This window comes from Prionailurus viverrinus, chromosome F2 (genome assembly GCF_022837055.1).
Source record: "Prionailurus viverrinus isolate Anna chromosome F2, UM_Priviv_1.0, whole genome shotgun sequence".
NCBI classification, from domain to species: Eukaryota; Metazoa; Chordata; class Mammalia; order Carnivora; family Felidae; genus Prionailurus; species Prionailurus viverrinus.
This window is the reverse complement of record NC_062578.1, coordinates 52777501-52795296: the sequence shown is the minus strand read 5'-3', so window position 1 is coordinate 52795296 and position 17796 is coordinate 52777501. Positions and strand designations below refer to the sequence as shown.

Genomic DNA, 17796 nt, shown 5'->3' with positions numbered 1-17796 from the left:
TTCTTTTTCTTTTTTCTTAAATATATCCCTTCTATCTTATTTCCAAATCATTTTGGGTTTTTTGTTTTTCCATCATAATTCTTGATATGGCACGTAGTATCATTTCCTACTATGGAATTCTCACCATGAAATTGTCTGTTGAAGGGAACCTGCTTACAAGCTGTTCTCTCTATTCCATTGGTAAAGCTGAGTCAAGGTTCAAGCACTTGAAAGACCTCTGCTTCAGGCTAAGTAAAAGAGGCTTGTCCTGGGCCACAGCCTCTCAGAGGAGGCTCCTTATCCCCAGCACATACCTGCCTTCTGCTGATGGATTTTTTCCCCTTATTAAATTCTAATTTCTAAGGAAAATTCAGGCCTTCTTATATTACAGATCACAACACTTATTGCTAATGACGGTTTTCTCAGAGTTGTAACAATTCCTTTTTCCAGAAATATAACTATTTCACAATGAATTCAGGGATTTAGGTTTTAACTTGAAATTTCTCTGTGCTCATGCCTGAAAAAACTTACATGCATCCTTTCCTCCTACTCTGCACTCCTCTCTCTCTCTCTCTCTCTCTCTCTCTTTGACACTCAAGTATAGCATTACTTCACCTGTGGTTCCTGAAGGCATTTTTCTATCAGTGTGCCCTATCTCCTGACATTGCTGTATCTCTGTAGTAATCTGTGTCTTCGTGTTGAAGGGTCAAATGTGTTTAGCGGAGGGTTGGTGGAATATTTGTTCTTAAACCAGGTATAGTCTTCTATGAACCACTTAAAGTAAAATGTGCTTTACTTTATTTAAAAAAATATCCTTTTGTGATGTACAGCATACTTCCCCTGTTGTGTTTATTGTTATTGTTTATTTCCCTATGTGAAATGAAATTATAGGAACTCTGCTCAGCACTTTCTAGAGCAACAAAGAATTACTACCTGCCCCCCAACACCATTTAAGTGGATTGAAGGTCAAAGTCATACGTGAAGCTGTTTATATATTTTTAAAGAAGCTTATTGATTATCCCTACCTATTCCTTAAATAAATCTTAATCCTCCAAATGTAGCAAAAAGCTATTTCTACATTTAGGCATGTCTGAAATGTAGGAACAACATGCCTTTAGTTGGCCAGGTCTGGTTTGGATCAGCTAATACACTTTGCAAAGGGGATTATCTAAATTAAGCTTTGCTTCCTCCCCATGGAATGTCAGGGGTTGTGTCTGGGTGTGTGACTTACCAGCTTTGAGTGTGATGGGGCCTCAGCTGCCAAGTCGGTGAGCTGGCCCTTATGAGGGTCCACCACTTCTTTGGCAGAACAAGGAGAAATATTTTATGGACGGGATTATACTACACAATCATGCTGAGAGGTCCTGCTGATTTACATCCTGACAAATTAAATGCATCACTTGTAGGGTTGAAAAAGGATTTTGGGGCTCATTAGATTCACTTCTTTATCCACTAAATGGCCAAAGGCACAAAGCAAGAATAGGATTAGCAACATTTGCTCTACTGTTTGTTTTCCTAACAGTCTAGTAGGGGGTGACTCCAAAAAGCTTCCAGTTTGCTTTCTTTAGGAATTTTTTTTTCTTTTGTTGGATGCTATCCTAATCTTACAATGGTTTTGTTCCTTACCTCAAGGAAAGAGCATTTGGAAGTAAGAGATGAGTAATTGGCCCATGTAATTGAAATTATCAACCAAGAACCCAAGAAATTATTAATGTTTACCTTGCACATAGAGGGCTGGATCACAAAGTGGAACATGTAATTGTCAACTTTTATTAGATTCCTCTAATATATTTCCTGTCAAGTCAACTCAAGACCATAGAAAAGAGAGATGGATGGGGAAAGATATCATAGTTCAAATCCTTAGAGCTGAACCAAATATGTAACTGAATATTTTGATCTAGAAGTTTGGTAAACTGATTGGGTTTCAAGACACCTGTCCATCTCTGTCTTAACCCCAACTTTTTCCAAGGTGGGAGCAGAGCCAGGCAAAAAGTTATTCCAGAAGAAATTATTCTGCCTGACCAGGAGGGTACATAGGAAGGGAAAGGAGCATCTTATGTACACAAATATGCAGTACTGGGGCTTTCCTGATACTTGTGTTGAATATATAGAGTGAATATTAGGGAAATTTCTGGTAACACCCATCCAGTGACGTGAAACTGCACATGTGATGGACACTCCAAGATAATTTTATCAAAACTATCTGCTACCTACCTAATATCAGGCAAACATCTGTGCCAGGTGCTTTACCTACATTACTGCTAATCCACCAACTAATTCTGCAGAGTATCTATTATTATTTCTATTTTATATAGAAAGGGAAGTTCACAAAGGTCAGGTTTACTTGTCCATGACCAAACAGCTAGTTTATGGCAAAATTAGGGCTCAAGTCCATAATGATTTCCTGTCTTAAATATTATAAAAATATTTTTTCAACATGATGCAGCCTCAAGACTAATTGATGTGGCTGTCAAGTATCCTCTTAATACAAACAGATATAAGTTTAAAGAAAGGGGTAAGCCAGTTGTTTTTGGCCTATTCCTATATAGATCATTATTTATTCCTGCTAATACTGGAGTAGGAAATATAAAGTATTTATTTTACCTTGGGAATTAACTGAACTGATTTGACAAGCCTCATCTATCTTCTAGCTGGAATTTATGGGAAGTTACTAAGTTAACTAATTTTAAGTGATTGAAATGTGTGTACTTTCAAGATACTAAATTATATCTTACAAACAAACTACTGTCATGGCATAATAAAATATTGATTTTAATCCTGAAGATGCTTAAAGAAATGAAAAGTTAAGTCAGTCTTTAAATTAAAGCCATCTTCCATTTGATAAGTTCTTTACAAAATACTAAGGTAAAATCCTGCTAACTTCTAGCATTAGATTAGGCTGAATTATATTAGTTGTGTATAGTAGGGATCAATAAAAAGCATTTCAATTTATATTACTCTGTTCTGTACCTTGTAAATGGAATACCTACAGATTGATTGAATGGAACATTTTTTTTCCTCCACTCCTGTTTTTTTTTTAAATTTTATTTTTTATTTTTTTTTAATTTACATCCAAATTAGTTAGCATATAGTGCAACAATGATTTCAGGAGTAGATTGCTTAATGCCCCTTACCCATTTAGCCCATCCCTCCTCCCACAACCCCTCCAGTAACCCTCAGTTTGTTCTCCATATTTATGAATCTCTTTTGTCCCCTCCCTGTTTTTATATTATTTTTGTTTCCCTTCCCTTATGTTCATCTGCTTTGTCTCTTAAAGTCCTCATATGAGTGAAGTGACATGATTTTTGTCTTTCTCTGACTGACTAATTTCACTTAGCATAATACCCTCCAGTTCCATCCACGTAGTTGCAAATGGCAAAATTTCATTCTTTTTGATTGCCTAGTAATCTCCATTGTATATATACACCACATCTTCTTTATTCATTCATCCATTGGTGGACATTTGGGCTCTTTCCATACTTTGCCTATTGTTGATAGTGCTGCTATAAACATGGGGGTGCATGTGTCCCTTCAAAACAGCACACCTGTATCCCTTGGATAAATGCCTAGTAGTGCAATTGCTGGGTTCTATTTTTAGTTTTTTGAGGAACCTCCATACTGTTTTCCAGAGTGGCTGCTCCAGCCTGCATTGCCACCAACAATGCAAAAGAGATCCTCTTTCTCCACATCCTCACCAACATCTGTTGTTGCCTGCGTTGTTAATGTTAGCCATTCTGACAGGTGTGAGGTGGTATCTCATTGTGGTTTTGATTTGTATTTCCCTGATGATGAGTGATGTTGAGCATTTTTTCATGTGTCAGCCATGTGGATGTCTTCCTTGGAGAGGTGTCTATTCATGTATTTAGAAAATGAATTTAATGGCATATAGCATTTTTAAAAACTTCAATTTCATTAATTTTAGGATTTTAGAGTGAAATAGAATTCAGAATCAAACTGAAAATCCAAGGGTAATCTTATTTTTTTCCTTTCCCTGATTCCTCACAACTCACAGTGACTGTTGATGCTTTCAGTCCCATCCCCTAAATATTTTTTTCTTCATCTATCTTGTTCATTTTATTGCCACTGACTGTGTCTTAAGTCCAACTCCCATTATTTTTTGTCTCGGTCATTGCAGAGACCTCTGTGCTTTAAGCCTTATGTCTCTCAAATTGATCATACAGAGCTCTGCCAAAGTCTTCTTTCTAAAATGCAAGTCAGATGATTTTTCACTCTTTTTAGGTCCCCAACACTAATTCAGCCCAACTTTTTAATCTCTATATAGCATCTACCTAATCCCATATTGATTCTCTGTAACTAACTGAAGAGAGTTCAAGTTTTTTAGCACTGAACACAGTCCATGATCATTATTATCCTAATTTTGTAGCCTTACTTATTCAAATCTTATATTTTAGAAAGTATGGTCGGATGGCTGAAAACATGAACTCTGAGGCCAGACTGCCTAGGTTTTGTTTTTCCATTTTTGTATTATAACCAACTCTGCCACATACTATTTCTGTGACTTTGGGCAAGTTACTTAAACTCATTGTACTTTGGTTTCCTAATTTCTAACACTGGGATGATGATAATAATAGCACATGGAATTGATGTGAGGATTAATTGAGTTAATGCATATAAAGCACTGAGAAGTGCCAGACACACATAACAAGTGTTTAATCATGCAAGTTGTTAGTATCACACTGTAAGTCTTGAAGTTATTTCATCTGATGTTTTGATTTGTCTGAAATGCTCTGCGGTTCTTTATTCAACTCACAAACTCCCTTTCACCCTTTAAAACTCAGTGCAGATGTTAACTTCCCTAAGAACCCTTCTCTGACTCTACCTGATATATTCAGTCATTACAACTTATATGATAACACTGTACATTGTTTTCTCCCATGATTTCACTTAACCCATCACACTGTAATATGTGTGTATATGTGTGCTTGTATGTGTGTGTGTGTGTGTGTGTGTGTGTGTGTGTGTGTGTATGTTTATCTGTCTCTCTACTATTGGGCTGTGACCTTCTGGAACACAGAGATTATATTTTATTTATCTTTGTCTTCATGCTCCCAGGCACAATTCTCTACACATTGTATATATAGTATTAAGTGCATTTTGAACGTTGAATGAATGATGAACTGGCAAATGTCCCGGTAGTTCTATCCCAACAAATGTCATTTATCTCTGTACACACACATACACACACACAGACACACACAAAACAAAAACTAAAAAATATTTTTGATGGAAAACACAAACCACCTAGTTTATATTAAATATTGTAAATACATTAACAGTCCTTAACATAAATAAAATAGAGATGGTGTTTACACTGCTACTCTGCATCCTCAAAAGCCCACTGCACGGCTCCCAAGGTTATCAGTCCACATTTTGACGTTTGCTAATTCAGCCCAAGTTTTAAATATCTTTTTTTAAACGTTTATTTACTTTTTGAGAGATACAGACCATGAGCAGGGGAAGGGCAGAGAGAGAGGGAGACACAGAATCTGAAGCAGGCTCCAGGCTCTGAGCTGTCAGCACAGAGCCCAATATGGGGCTCAAGCTCACAAACTGTGAGATAATGACCTGAGCCAAAGTCAGATGCTTAGCTGACTGAGCCACCCAAGTGCCCTCCAAGTTTTAAACTTTTAGATAACATCTTGCCAGACCATTCTAGACTCATGACTTTTTAACACATCTCTCTGATTAATAAAAAAGTAACACAGACTTGATCTAAACATTAAATTATATACAAAAGTATACAATTAAAGGCCAAGCCTCTCTAATTCCATACTTCTCCACCATTACTACTTACTGCAGAGAATCATCAGTAACAGATTAAGTTGGGGACTTTTTCTTCCAGACTTTTTCTATGAATATACTACGATATACATGTGTGAATATTTATTGTGTGTTTACACAGACACACACTCATATTCAGTCACACACATGCATAAATACGTACTGAAATGATGAATACATATGTGTATAGATTGTAACTACTTTTTAAATGCTGGGTTTATTTCTACTTTATAAAAATTTATCATGGATATATTACACATATAACTATATACACATGTCTCTCATTCGTAGGTATAGATACACTATAATTTAAAATTTATTAGAATTTTTATGTGATTATTTAAAATTTTCATACATAGTGACAAATTATCTCCAAATTTTATATTCTCCCCAAGTGTGCATGGGCTTTCTAATTTCCCAAGCCTTGCTAACCATTTTATTAATCTTGCCTACTTGAAAAGTTAGGTTGTACACCTTTTCATGTTTATTGACCACTTGCATTTCTTCTTCTATGACTAGCGTATTCATGTATGTTTCCTTTTTGTCTATTTCATTGTTTATCTTTGTTTCATTAACTCATGCAAGCCCTTCAATGGATATTAAAACTTTGTCATATATGTGGCAAAGATGTGTTTCTGTGGTTTGTCACTTATTGGGCATTTTTTTATAGAAGTATTACATTTTTACATTTTACAGTGTACCCATTTGTATTTTTATCTTGCTTTCTGACTTCCACACATATTTAGTTTATTTTTATTTACCCCCCAAAAAATATTTGCCAATGTTTACTTGTAGTAATCTATGATTCTGCTCCACGTTTGAATTACAGCAACATTTGGCTTTATATTTTAAGAGAAAATGTGCTGTGTTCAAGTTAAAAATTTTAAGTATAAATTTAACCTGTACTCACTGTACTCTTGTTTGGAAGGGGAAAAAATTGATCTTTAAAACCCATATTTGCAACACATGTTGACACCTTACATATTAAAAACAATTAAAAAATGGAAACATCTGTGAGCAGTTTCAGACAGATAAAAATGAGAAGGTTTCTATATTTTCAACATCTTCCTCCTTGTTTTAGGACTATCTTTACACACATTGAGCTTAGGCAACTGTCACCACTGTGAATTCATTGGCTGCTATGTTAAGAACTCTATTGTGGGAAACAATTTGAAAGGGAGAGCTTTTTCTGTGAAAGTTTCAAGATGTGTTCAATGATCTGAAATATATCCAATAAGACATGTTGGAGGAGGCCGACTGTGGAAATGGAAAGAAGTCAACCAAAATCTTCAAATAAAGTTTTGTATATACTCAATTAGAACCTTTTACTGAAGTTCAAGACCTAGATTATTTTGTTTATTTTATTCTTCATTAAAGTGCACCTCTGCCTTAAACTAGAAGTTAAGTGCCAAAATTTTATGCATGTGTCTTCTCAAAGTGCTTCTAGAAAGATGGGAAACAGGAAGTACTGAAAATCCTGTGAGAAACTCTGTCTTCAGATTTCTAGCTCTATTTGTATAGATTTAGGTACACAGTTTCGTAAATTGTTGTTTCGTGGAACACGCATCCTAAAACATGTGTCATGATAAAAACTGTTTATTTAATCTAGGCTTCCCCAAAACTTGACAGAGGGATTCTTAACAAGTGAACACCTGATAAAAACATACTGAATGCACTCTAGAACACAGTGTACTGGAGTGTAGAATCAGCATCCACGTTTCGGATTATGCCTTTGTGTGTAAACTAAACTCGTTGCCCCAGGCCATCATCAGGGAGAATTATAACTACTTTGGCTATTTAATTTTAAGACACTAGAGCTGTAATGTTGTCCTTCACATCAGCCTTCATTTATAGAGGTCTCTATATCTAGCTGAAGTGACCTCTCCCAACTGATACGGAGAGGGAAAATGTAAGAGAACCAGTAAAAGTCTTCAGGACAAAACTGGATAAAATTAAATTTAATGGCAAAGCGGTTAAGGCAGAGTGGTGTTTAAGAAAATCTCAGTTCAGATTTAAAAAAAACTGGCTTGACAAAGAAACTTTGTTTTTATGCATGTAAAAGATTGGTAGGTTGAAATATTGTGAAAGACAAGCTCCCAGAATAACCAGATGGAGCTAAGGAGATGTTAAAGTAATGCCTTGATTCCTGATAAAATATAAATGGGTGGAAGAAGCAGGTATATTAGATATATTTGATTATACCAAATCAAAGTGGAGCGACTCTCATGCTAGTGTTCATAGCACTGGGATGTCGTGGGCACATTTCTAGTCTGACAAGTTATAAGACATGGCTTTTTATCTTGGTTCTGACACCACAAGAGGACAATTTTTGGATAAGATATTTAGATTCATACTAACTGGGACTTGTAATATCTACTAAGTCTGAATCTCTATATTGCTTTAAGAATCAAAGGAGAAGGGTTTTAAAGTGCTACCCAGTTATAATGGTATATTACAAGAATGTGATTAATAAATAGAGATGGCGGGGCGCCTGAGTGGCGCAGTCGGTTAAGCATCCGACTTCAGCCAGGTCACGATCTCGCGGTCTGTGAGTTCGAGCCCCGCGTCAGGCTCTGGGCTGATGGCTCAGAGCCTGGAGCCTGTTTCCGATTCTGTGTCTCCCTCTCTCTCTGCCCCTCCCCCGTTCATGCTCTGTCTCTCTCTGTCCCAAAAATAAATAAACGTTGAAAAAAAAATTTTATAAATAGAGATGGCATGTGAATTTTTCTGGCAAGAAAGTTTTGGATTCAAACCAGTTTGGAATGATGAGAAGAAGGGGCTGACTTCCCAAGTAAATAACTAATGGATGAGAAGTATCAAAGGAAATAGAATAGGGTTTTTTTGGAAGCCAAACATGAAGAGAAGATGGAAGTAAGGGATGAACAGTGTCAGAGAAAACGGAAGGGCCAAGAGGAGATCAGTCCTGCCTGAAGAAGTCTAAAAAGTTATAATTAACATAAAGGATATACTTAATAAAATTAGCAATTCCTACAGTGTAAAAGTTGCTAAAGGAACTCCAAGTGAAGAAATGAGATGAGAAAATGGCTGGAAGAGATGGTGAACTGAAGCAGTGTGACATGTTTCCAGTTTGCCTGTAGTTTCATGCATATTATTTTTTCCTGCATATATTCCATTCCAAATCCTGTGAGGTGTCTGTGATTCAGAACAGGGTTCCTACTTCTGTGAGCAGTTCCATCTATACCTTGCATAAATATCTATTTTAAGATGACAGGCTATGTTGATTTCTTTTGATACCTGGTAGTCATGGTGCAGTAAAGGTTGTTCAGTGAATTGTGAAAATTAATGTTTTTTTTTTTTTTCCAATGTGTTAAGTGGATATTCTTTTTACTCAGAAAATTCAGGCCTTTTCTTCCATAAACCTGTGCCCAGAGTTGTTTCCTTTGGCAACAGGAATTCTTTGATCAACTTTAAATTCTCAGCTCCTTCCGAACTATCCTGAAAAACAAAACAAATAAACAAACAAAATTCCTTTACTGACATTTCAGTTAGTAACCATCTTTAAGTATATATTCTCTTAAATAGGGAGCACATCAAAAGAAGTAGACAAACATTGAAACATTGGTGTAAAACTCCCCCCCCCCCCCAAATAACATTATGTCTGACATGGAAGTTTCTTACAGCTGCTGTTATTTTATTTGATGTATTCTCTCTAAAAATAAATCCCTAGAGTAGGAATGGCATCATTTTATGTTTTACATCGTGCTGAGAACACTATTGGCACTTAACAAGTAATAAATACAAGTTATAACTATAGCATGATATTTTCTAAACCTGAATGTTACCTACTGATTAGGAAAAATGAAAGGCCAATGCTCATCTGTTTTTAGAAACAAAATGGCAATTCAGATTTTTATCCAGTATTATATGACTACATCATCCAAATTTTGATCTTTATATTATTATCATTTTAACTTTTACTTTTTTTAAATTTAGTGTTTATTTTTGAGGGGGGTTTACACAGAATCTGAAGCAGACTCCATGCTCCAAGCTGTCAGCACAGAGCCCGACACAGGGCTCAAACTCACAGACTGCGAGATCATGACCTGAGTTGAAGTCGGACACTTAACCGACTGAGCCGCCCAAGCACCCCTACATTATTATCATTTTAACAGCCAATTCTTGGCAGTATACTATAACAGTTTTCTTGGCAGTATACTATAACCCTTGTGAATTTAAAAGACAATTTTTTTTGTAAGTTAACTGATTTTATATTATGAGCATCTTGTATCTGATCATTACCCCTAGAATAAACAAAAATAATTAAAAAGTAAACTGAAAATGAGCCTAGAGACACGGCTTTTCTTATCTTGCACAAGTCACAGAGCTACCCCAAATGGTTCTCAGTGGAAATTTTCACATGTGAATCTGGACATGCTACCCAAGGTGTCGTAAATTAGTAGGGTGATATGAATAGAAGCATCCCAGTATTTTTCAGGCTTGGTATAATAGGCAACATGCCTGTCATATTCTGAGGCACATTTTCTTGGAAGACAGGTTTGTTGGCAATGATCCAGAATGCCCAAGAGCAGTTTTCTCCACACTTGTTAATCTGTGTACAGGCTAATCAGATATTCCAACTTGTCCCCTAGAACATCAAGTAGGAAAATTTGGCTCTTCTAACAGGCTCTGTTTTATGATTTTAAGTATTACATGTAAAAAATTCCCTGGAGTCCCCTTTTTGAAAACTTATAGGAATGATTCAGTGCTACATTTCTCCAAGGTAAATAAGTGCCCAGTCTGGTATGTTACATTTGAATAACACCTTGTAAACGAAGGGCTAGTTGGACTTTCTGATTATGGAACTGAGAAAGAATAAGGATTTCCTCTGAGGAATCTTAGTATATTATACACTCTATAAAATGTAAATACTTTTTATTTACAGTTGGTTGCTAGGATCCAAGAGTGCTTCTGCATTTTCTATCATTTTTAATGTGCAATATGCAAGGGGAGTATCTTTTGAAGAGTTGTGAGAGGAGGTTTCTCAGTTGAAGATTACATCACCCTGAGCAAAATTCCAAGTCTTTTTGTAAAACCATGCCACCAGCCTGTGGTCTTCCTTTTCAGAACCATTTATGCAGTGATCTGTGAACTTGTGGTGCTTTTAGGCCTCATTCTGAAACTTAAGTTGAGAGACAAAATAAGCTGCGGTTATGATGCAGGACCAGGCATCAAAAATCCCAAGAAATCTAACTCACTTGATTTTACATAGCTTACTTTCTGGTCCTGTGGTTTCTGCATCAATATACTGTTACCTAGCCCCAACAGAACTATTGTGAAATTTAATCATTGTTAATATTTTGAGAATCCTAGATGAATGAAAAGTAAATTTAAAAAAATAGTTTCTATATTTTGTTCATATTTTTTCCTGAACTATTCTATCAGTTTCTCATTGGACCTATTTTCTTAATGAATGTTGAACTGTAACTTTTACAGACTCTGATCGTTTGGGTTCAAGTCCGCTACCTTGGATATGAGATATACCCTAGGAAATGAATTATATTTAAGAAACTGACGTTACTCTGACAACAAATGGTCTAGTAATTCTTCATTTGATATGTTATATATATAAGTCCTAATTTAATATATGCATTAAATATTTATTTTATATATAGTCTGAGTCTTTCATTTATAAAATATTTCTACTGTGACGTACCTAACTAAAATTGCTGACTTTAAATAAACTCAGGAACTAGTTGAATCACATTTCTGTATACTGTTTTTAAATTGGCATGTCTTTATTTCCTTGTAGTTTATTAGAACATAAAATCTTAGAAATGGAGGGAAAGCACAAGGAAGAGTTGGACACCTTAAAAGAAGAGAGAGAGAATCTTCAAGTCTTGGTTACTCGTCAAACATACATTATTCAGGAACTGGAGAAACAATTGAACAGAGCCACCAACAATAATAGTGTCCTTCAGAAGCAGCAGCTGGAACTGATGGATACTGTGCATAACCTCGTCAGCCTTTGCACTAAAGAAGGTGGTAAGAATTTCTTCAGTGTGGCATAGTAGATACTTGATTTAACATGGAGCAAGTAAATATCCAATATAACTTTCTTGGTTGTATTGATTGCTGTATAAAAGCAGTAAAAAGAACATTAGTCTCAGAAGCATTTCATGAAATTTGCACTCACAATTTTCTCATTTTTTAACTTCAGAGAATGTATTCATAAGCTCGAATTTGTGAATTCACAATATATTCACTAAAAGAATGTGCTGGTTTTTTCTTTCTTGCTTGCTCTTAGATAAAATCTGAAATACTGTCGTGGATAAATATTTGATGTCATGGTGGTAGACATTTAAATATAGGGGCAGAAATTAGCCAATATTCAAGGTTGATTCAGAGTCCTGGGGAGAGTTTCAGGAAGATTCCCATATTAAAGCTAATGTTAAATACTTCTTTTGTAGAGGGGAAGAAAGAGGAGTCGCCTGCAGGGAAAAGGAGATATAAAAGTTACCAATAACTATTGTGAAGGAGAAAGAATCTTTATTGTTAAAGGCTTTTATTAAGATAACTTATGTTTAGTCCTGTGTGGAGAAGACCTAACCAGAACATCCAGGCATATTTATTCTGGGGTGTCTTTGTGACAATGGAAGTGCAATTTTTTTAATTCCAGTATAGTTAACATATATAGTTATATTAGTTTCAGATGTTGGAAATACAAATTTTTAATATGATTGGAATATCTGGAGCCATTTGACCATTGACAATATTTAGGCCTATGTGTCTTCAGAAAATATTTATCCATTTGCTCAGCCCCACCCAACGATTATTGAATGAATGCCTCTGGGTGTGCTCATCCACTTCACGCAGATCCTCTCCCTAGCCTCAGGAGGGCTCTTCAAAGTTTGAAGCTTAAAATCATCTTCTGTAGTGGTTCTTCGCTAATCAGCCTTTCCCTGAGTGAAGATGCAAAGAATCGTAAATAGTGATGAGTGAAAGAGACCACTTCCATCTGAAAGCTATGGTTGTAACTAAACTGTGGCTTATGTGACCATTCACATGGTGGTTCAGTGTGCATATGCAGTACACAGACTCCTTTAATTTAACAGTGGGCTTGAGTTATATGAAAAATTAGCTCTATTCCATGCTTTCATGTATAGATACGAATATAGATGATAATTCCATCTGAAGTGATCTTGTTTTAAAGACATTTCACATTTCTCTATTACACTCCATTACCTTGAATTCTATCTCCTTTAGATAGTCTAAACAAGTCCTTCCTATACTTTGTAAGGAATATATTTAAACAGTAAGTTCCCAGAGCTCCATTTGGGTGTACTCAGAAATGTGATTGGGAAGGAAAAAACCTGCTAATCAGTCAGCGCCTGCCAAAACCTTGAATTAGAGTCCACTGGAAAGAAAGCATGGTATGATTTTGCCAGAGAATTTTAATAGAGCTCATGAGTATTTAGAAATTAAGTATTAATATGAGACATATCTATTCTCATATTGAACTGAATACATTAGGGGGAACATTGAAAACATATTTTTCTTATCATCCTGAGACTTAAAGCACATGGGGTTGAGTATTTCTTTCTTTTTTTTTTCCATGATGTTAGAAATATCAAGCCCTGGTGATTCTCACAGAGCTCATATGTCTGCCTGCTTATCATAATTTCACTTCTTTTCTGAGTATTTGTCTAACAAATATGTCGTTAAACTTTTAGAGGCATGGGTGGGAGTGACTGCAAAAGTAAAATTCCTGGCTGGGTTTGGAGTTTGGGTGCAACGTCAGGCAACCAAACATCTGTTCGAGAAACATTTATTAAACAATTATGATCCTAATAGATGCTACCCATCACATACACTCAGGGTAGAAGAAAAGTAACTATATCTCTTTTGTCATATAGCATATCCAAAACAAATAAAAATAATAGAGACAACTTGTCTAATACTTTTCTTGATATTTATTTTCCTTTTAATGATACAATCCTAAAATGAATTCCAATTTAATTACAGGACTTGTGATCCTCATGTAACTCTATTGGCCAATTTTTCCAATGGGTTCTGTGCTCTTATAACCATTGGTTTTATTTGCTTCTTGCTAATCTTTGTTTTAATTCTGTAGTTAAGCATTCTAACTAAATATTTGATCATTTAAGGACTCATAGATGACACAAAATGGAAATGCCTCTTATTGAGGTATCCATCAAGATTTTAATTCTCTGCATATCTTCATTTTCACTGGTGCCTTAGTCTTCAGTTATGGTGAATATAAAATTTTAAATGATGCATATATCATAATACTGGATTAAATATCAGTCACTAAAATGAATTTTTTTTCATTTTAATTCTAAAACATATAAGTAAACCCTTTCCCAACTTTTGTGACCAACAACTTATTTATCAAATGGATTTATTATTTATCAAAGGATTATATGCAAATATTCTACTTTTAAATTTAAATATATGCATGTACATCTAAATCAATATATCACAATAAATGCATAAATTTTTAAAAATATATATTTTAAAAATTCAAAGAGAATTCTGAAAGCTTTTCCAAAATCCTCATGAGCTGTGTTAATGATAAAAAAGCCAAAATGTTTAATTGACTTTAAGGGTCCTCTGTTTCCAACTTGACCCAGTCACTTCTGGAGACGGCCTGAACATATCACTACAAAGTAAGAGAAGAAATTTTTAGTGCATTTTCTCTGTCATCGGCAACTAATTTAACCTTTATGAGTTGTTTCATCATTTTGTAAAGTCAGGATAATTGTGTGTACTTCTTAGTGATAGGGAAAGGATTGAGTTAGGTACTGCATGTAAAGGCAAACAGCACATGACATAGTTGACTCATTAAACTTTAGTTCTTTCTTTCTCTTCCAAGTAACAAGATTCAGTTAAACACAAATTTATTAAGTGCTATCTATAAGCAAAATTTCTTTCATGGAAATTGTCTGAACACAATGCTCAAGAGTTGAGAATCATCCAAACTCTTTCTTTTAGCTTTTGTTTTCTTGTCTAAAAGGGGATCATAATGCATACCTGATGAGTTTATAGTAAATTAAAAGACATTTTTATAAAACATATAGCATCAGTGCCCATCCATAGTAAATGCTGAAAAAATTATAGTTAGTTTTATTTTTATGGTTTCTAAAGTGCTTAAAACTCACTAAAGTTGCATGATAAAAACATTCTTAGGAAGTGCCGGCTGGAAATTTATCATTTCCCCAAACGTGTTCGGCCCTGGAATTGTTAATCCATCTTTGCACATAGGGATTATTTTTGTTTAATTTCACAGAACTTTTCCTACTAAAATATCTAATGTCATAAGATGCATTTAAGCTAAGTACAATTTTTGACAAACACATTTTCTTAAATAATTCACCAACCTGTCCTCTTCTTTTTCCAAACAGGCAATAGTGGTGTTTTAGGCAAATAATCATTTCAAACTGAATTGCATCCATTTTGTAAGTCTTCTGGGTAAGATACTTTTTTTTGTCTTACCTTTGTCTGCAGACATTTGGTCACATTTATTCTTAGAAACATTACCCACTAAAAAAATATTGCCCTCAATGTTATCATAGCGTCAAAACTTAGCTGATTGCTTCATGGTTTTGGCAATTCACAGTTATTGCTGGACTTAAAAAGTTTACATTGATAATGGCATGGAAACAAGGCTTTGCATTCTTTTGGGAAGGATAGTCAGGGGCTGTGACTGTCAGACATTCACCATTCATATTTCTGTTCAGAAGTGATTAAACCATCGCCACATACATTGAGCACACACAAGGGAAACATATTATGTGATCAAGAATTTAATTTGTAACAGTGCACTAAAAAAGAAAGAGGGTAAAAAAAGAAAATAGTATTTAGCCTCCACCCTCCACCATGGGCTGGTTTTCTTACTGTCTAAATCAGCTTGGAGCATACTTCTGCTATACCAAGGTACGATTAGTAAATTTATCCATTCACTTAAAAATAGTTATACAGCAACTGTTATGTTTCTTATTCCCTTCTGGGTATAAGAATATTCCTCTCATCCATTTCTATTTAACAAATATTTTTTGAGTTCTTGTTATATAGCAGATGGGGTTTGGACCACTGGGTAGAGAGAAAAGATGTAATTCAGTCCTTAGCGTCAAGGAAACTAGAATTTGGTGGGGAGAGAGACAGATAAACACACAATGACATTTCATAAACGTTTGGTAGAGGTGAGGCCAACATGCCAGGACACTAGTGAAATATACAAGAGAAACATTAAAATCATGACAGAGACATGATGAGGGCAGAATACAGCATCTACAGTCTTAAGGATGTTGTTGAGTGCTTACTATGATTCAGGCATTGCTTAAACTCTTAAGTGTATTAACTTAGTCCCCACAATAACAGTATGAGGTAACTACTATGGTTCATCCCATACCTAAATGCGTAGCCTAAATCTCAGAATCAAAGCCAGGAAGACCGTGAAATGTGGAATTAGAGAAGTAAACTGAAGGAGATCAAGGAAGCTGCATTTCTTTTTCTCTGAAAGCAAAAGGGGGTCATGCTAATATATGAGGACAATATTGATATTTGCATTTTAGAAAAATTACCCAAGTCACATTGTAGGAAGAATGTATTGGAGAGTTGGTAAGCTTGGAAGTAGAAGGACCAGATAGGTGTGTTTGCCATTTTTTAAATATTAGCAAATATTTGGAGAGTAAATACAACCTTCTGAGCCCTTTGCATATATTAACTCATTCAGTTCTGGTAACAGCTCTTTAAGCATGTGCCCTTATTAGCTTTATTTGACAGATAAGGAGACTAAGCATAGAGAGGTAAATAATTTCTAATTATCACACTGCTAGCAAACGAGCAAGCTGAGATTTGAACCCAGAGTCTGATTCTCGAGCCTGTATGTTATCTAATATACTATGATGGGGAGGGAAGAGAAAGAGTTGATAGTGGTTTTCATCCGAGTCTCAAAAGGATCCCCTAGGAGAGAAATAATGAAGTCAGATTCAAAGGGGGAAAATGGAAAGACAGATGGAGGGGAAATTTGTGAACAAAAAGAATCAGAATCAACAAGAAATAAAGACCTATTAGAAATAGAGTCAAATATAACTTTTAATTTTCTACTTTGAGTAACTGATGGGATGTTGATGACATTCCTTAAAATCAGCAACATGTAAAGAGAATCAGGTATAAGGGGGAAACATAATGAGTTTAGTTTGGGGCATATTGACTGAGGTGACTATGGGAAAATTAGAATCTGGAAGTCAGAGAAATAGGAATATGGAATTCAAGAGTGAAATCTGAATGACTGCATAGACTGCTGTGTCCTCACAACGTGGTAAGTCCGTGCAGCAAATGAAATCATTAAAAGTGCATATAAAGCAATGACTCAACCATTTGGGGGGTTGTAGATCCACTAGAGAATCTGATAAAAACTAGCCTACCATTCCTTCTCACTTAGTGCAAACACTCAGGCACAAGCTTATGTGTAATTTCAGAGAATTTACATGGTAAGATTATGAACCCAGTTTAAAATCATAAGAATGTAAAATCAAAGAGAGAAAATTGAGAGTTCTGTAAGGGATGGCCAAAAAGAGACCAAAAAGAAAACAGAATTAGGGAGGAAAAAAACAGTAGTGAACAGTGTTATGGCAGAGAGACAAGACTGCTATGAAATGTCTTGTCTTAATGGCAAATAAGCAGAAAGGCCAAAAAAAAAAAAAAAAAAAAGGCAGACTGAGACGTGAACTTAAACTGAGATGTGGAATGTGGCTTCCTATAGGGAGAGTTTGGTTGCATGTATGGCTCAATTGCATGGGCAAGAGCCTGGGATGCTTGGCTGTCTGACTCTTGACCTGCGCTAAGGTCATGATTTCATGGTTTTTTGAGTTCAAGCCCCACATGGGGTTCTGCATGTGCTTAGCATTCTCTCTCTCCTCACCTTCCCCTCTCTCTCCCTTTTCCTCCCCCTCTCTCTCTTTCTCTCTCTCAAAATAAATAAATACACTTTAAAAAATAAATTAACATGAGCAAGAAGAAGTGAAAGCAAAA

The 17796-nt window shown here is 35.4% G+C and overlaps 1 protein-coding gene across 4 annotated transcripts in view; it reads left to right on the top strand.

The window, feature by feature from the left end:
- The window catches only part of ANGPT1 (angiopoietin 1), a 242237-nt gene that overhangs the window by 155825 nt on the left and 68616 nt on the right, over positions 1 to 17796 (top strand). For 3 of the 4 annotated variants that reach the window (XM_047842770.1, XM_047842772.1, XM_047842773.1), the window contains exon 4: positions 11552 to 11784. In XM_047842770.1, coding sequence (XP_047698726.1) covers positions 11552 to 11784 — 233 coding nt within the window. The remainder of the gene's footprint in view (positions 1 to 11551; positions 11785 to 17796) is intronic. The other variant, XM_047842771.1, reaches the window with a different exon arrangement.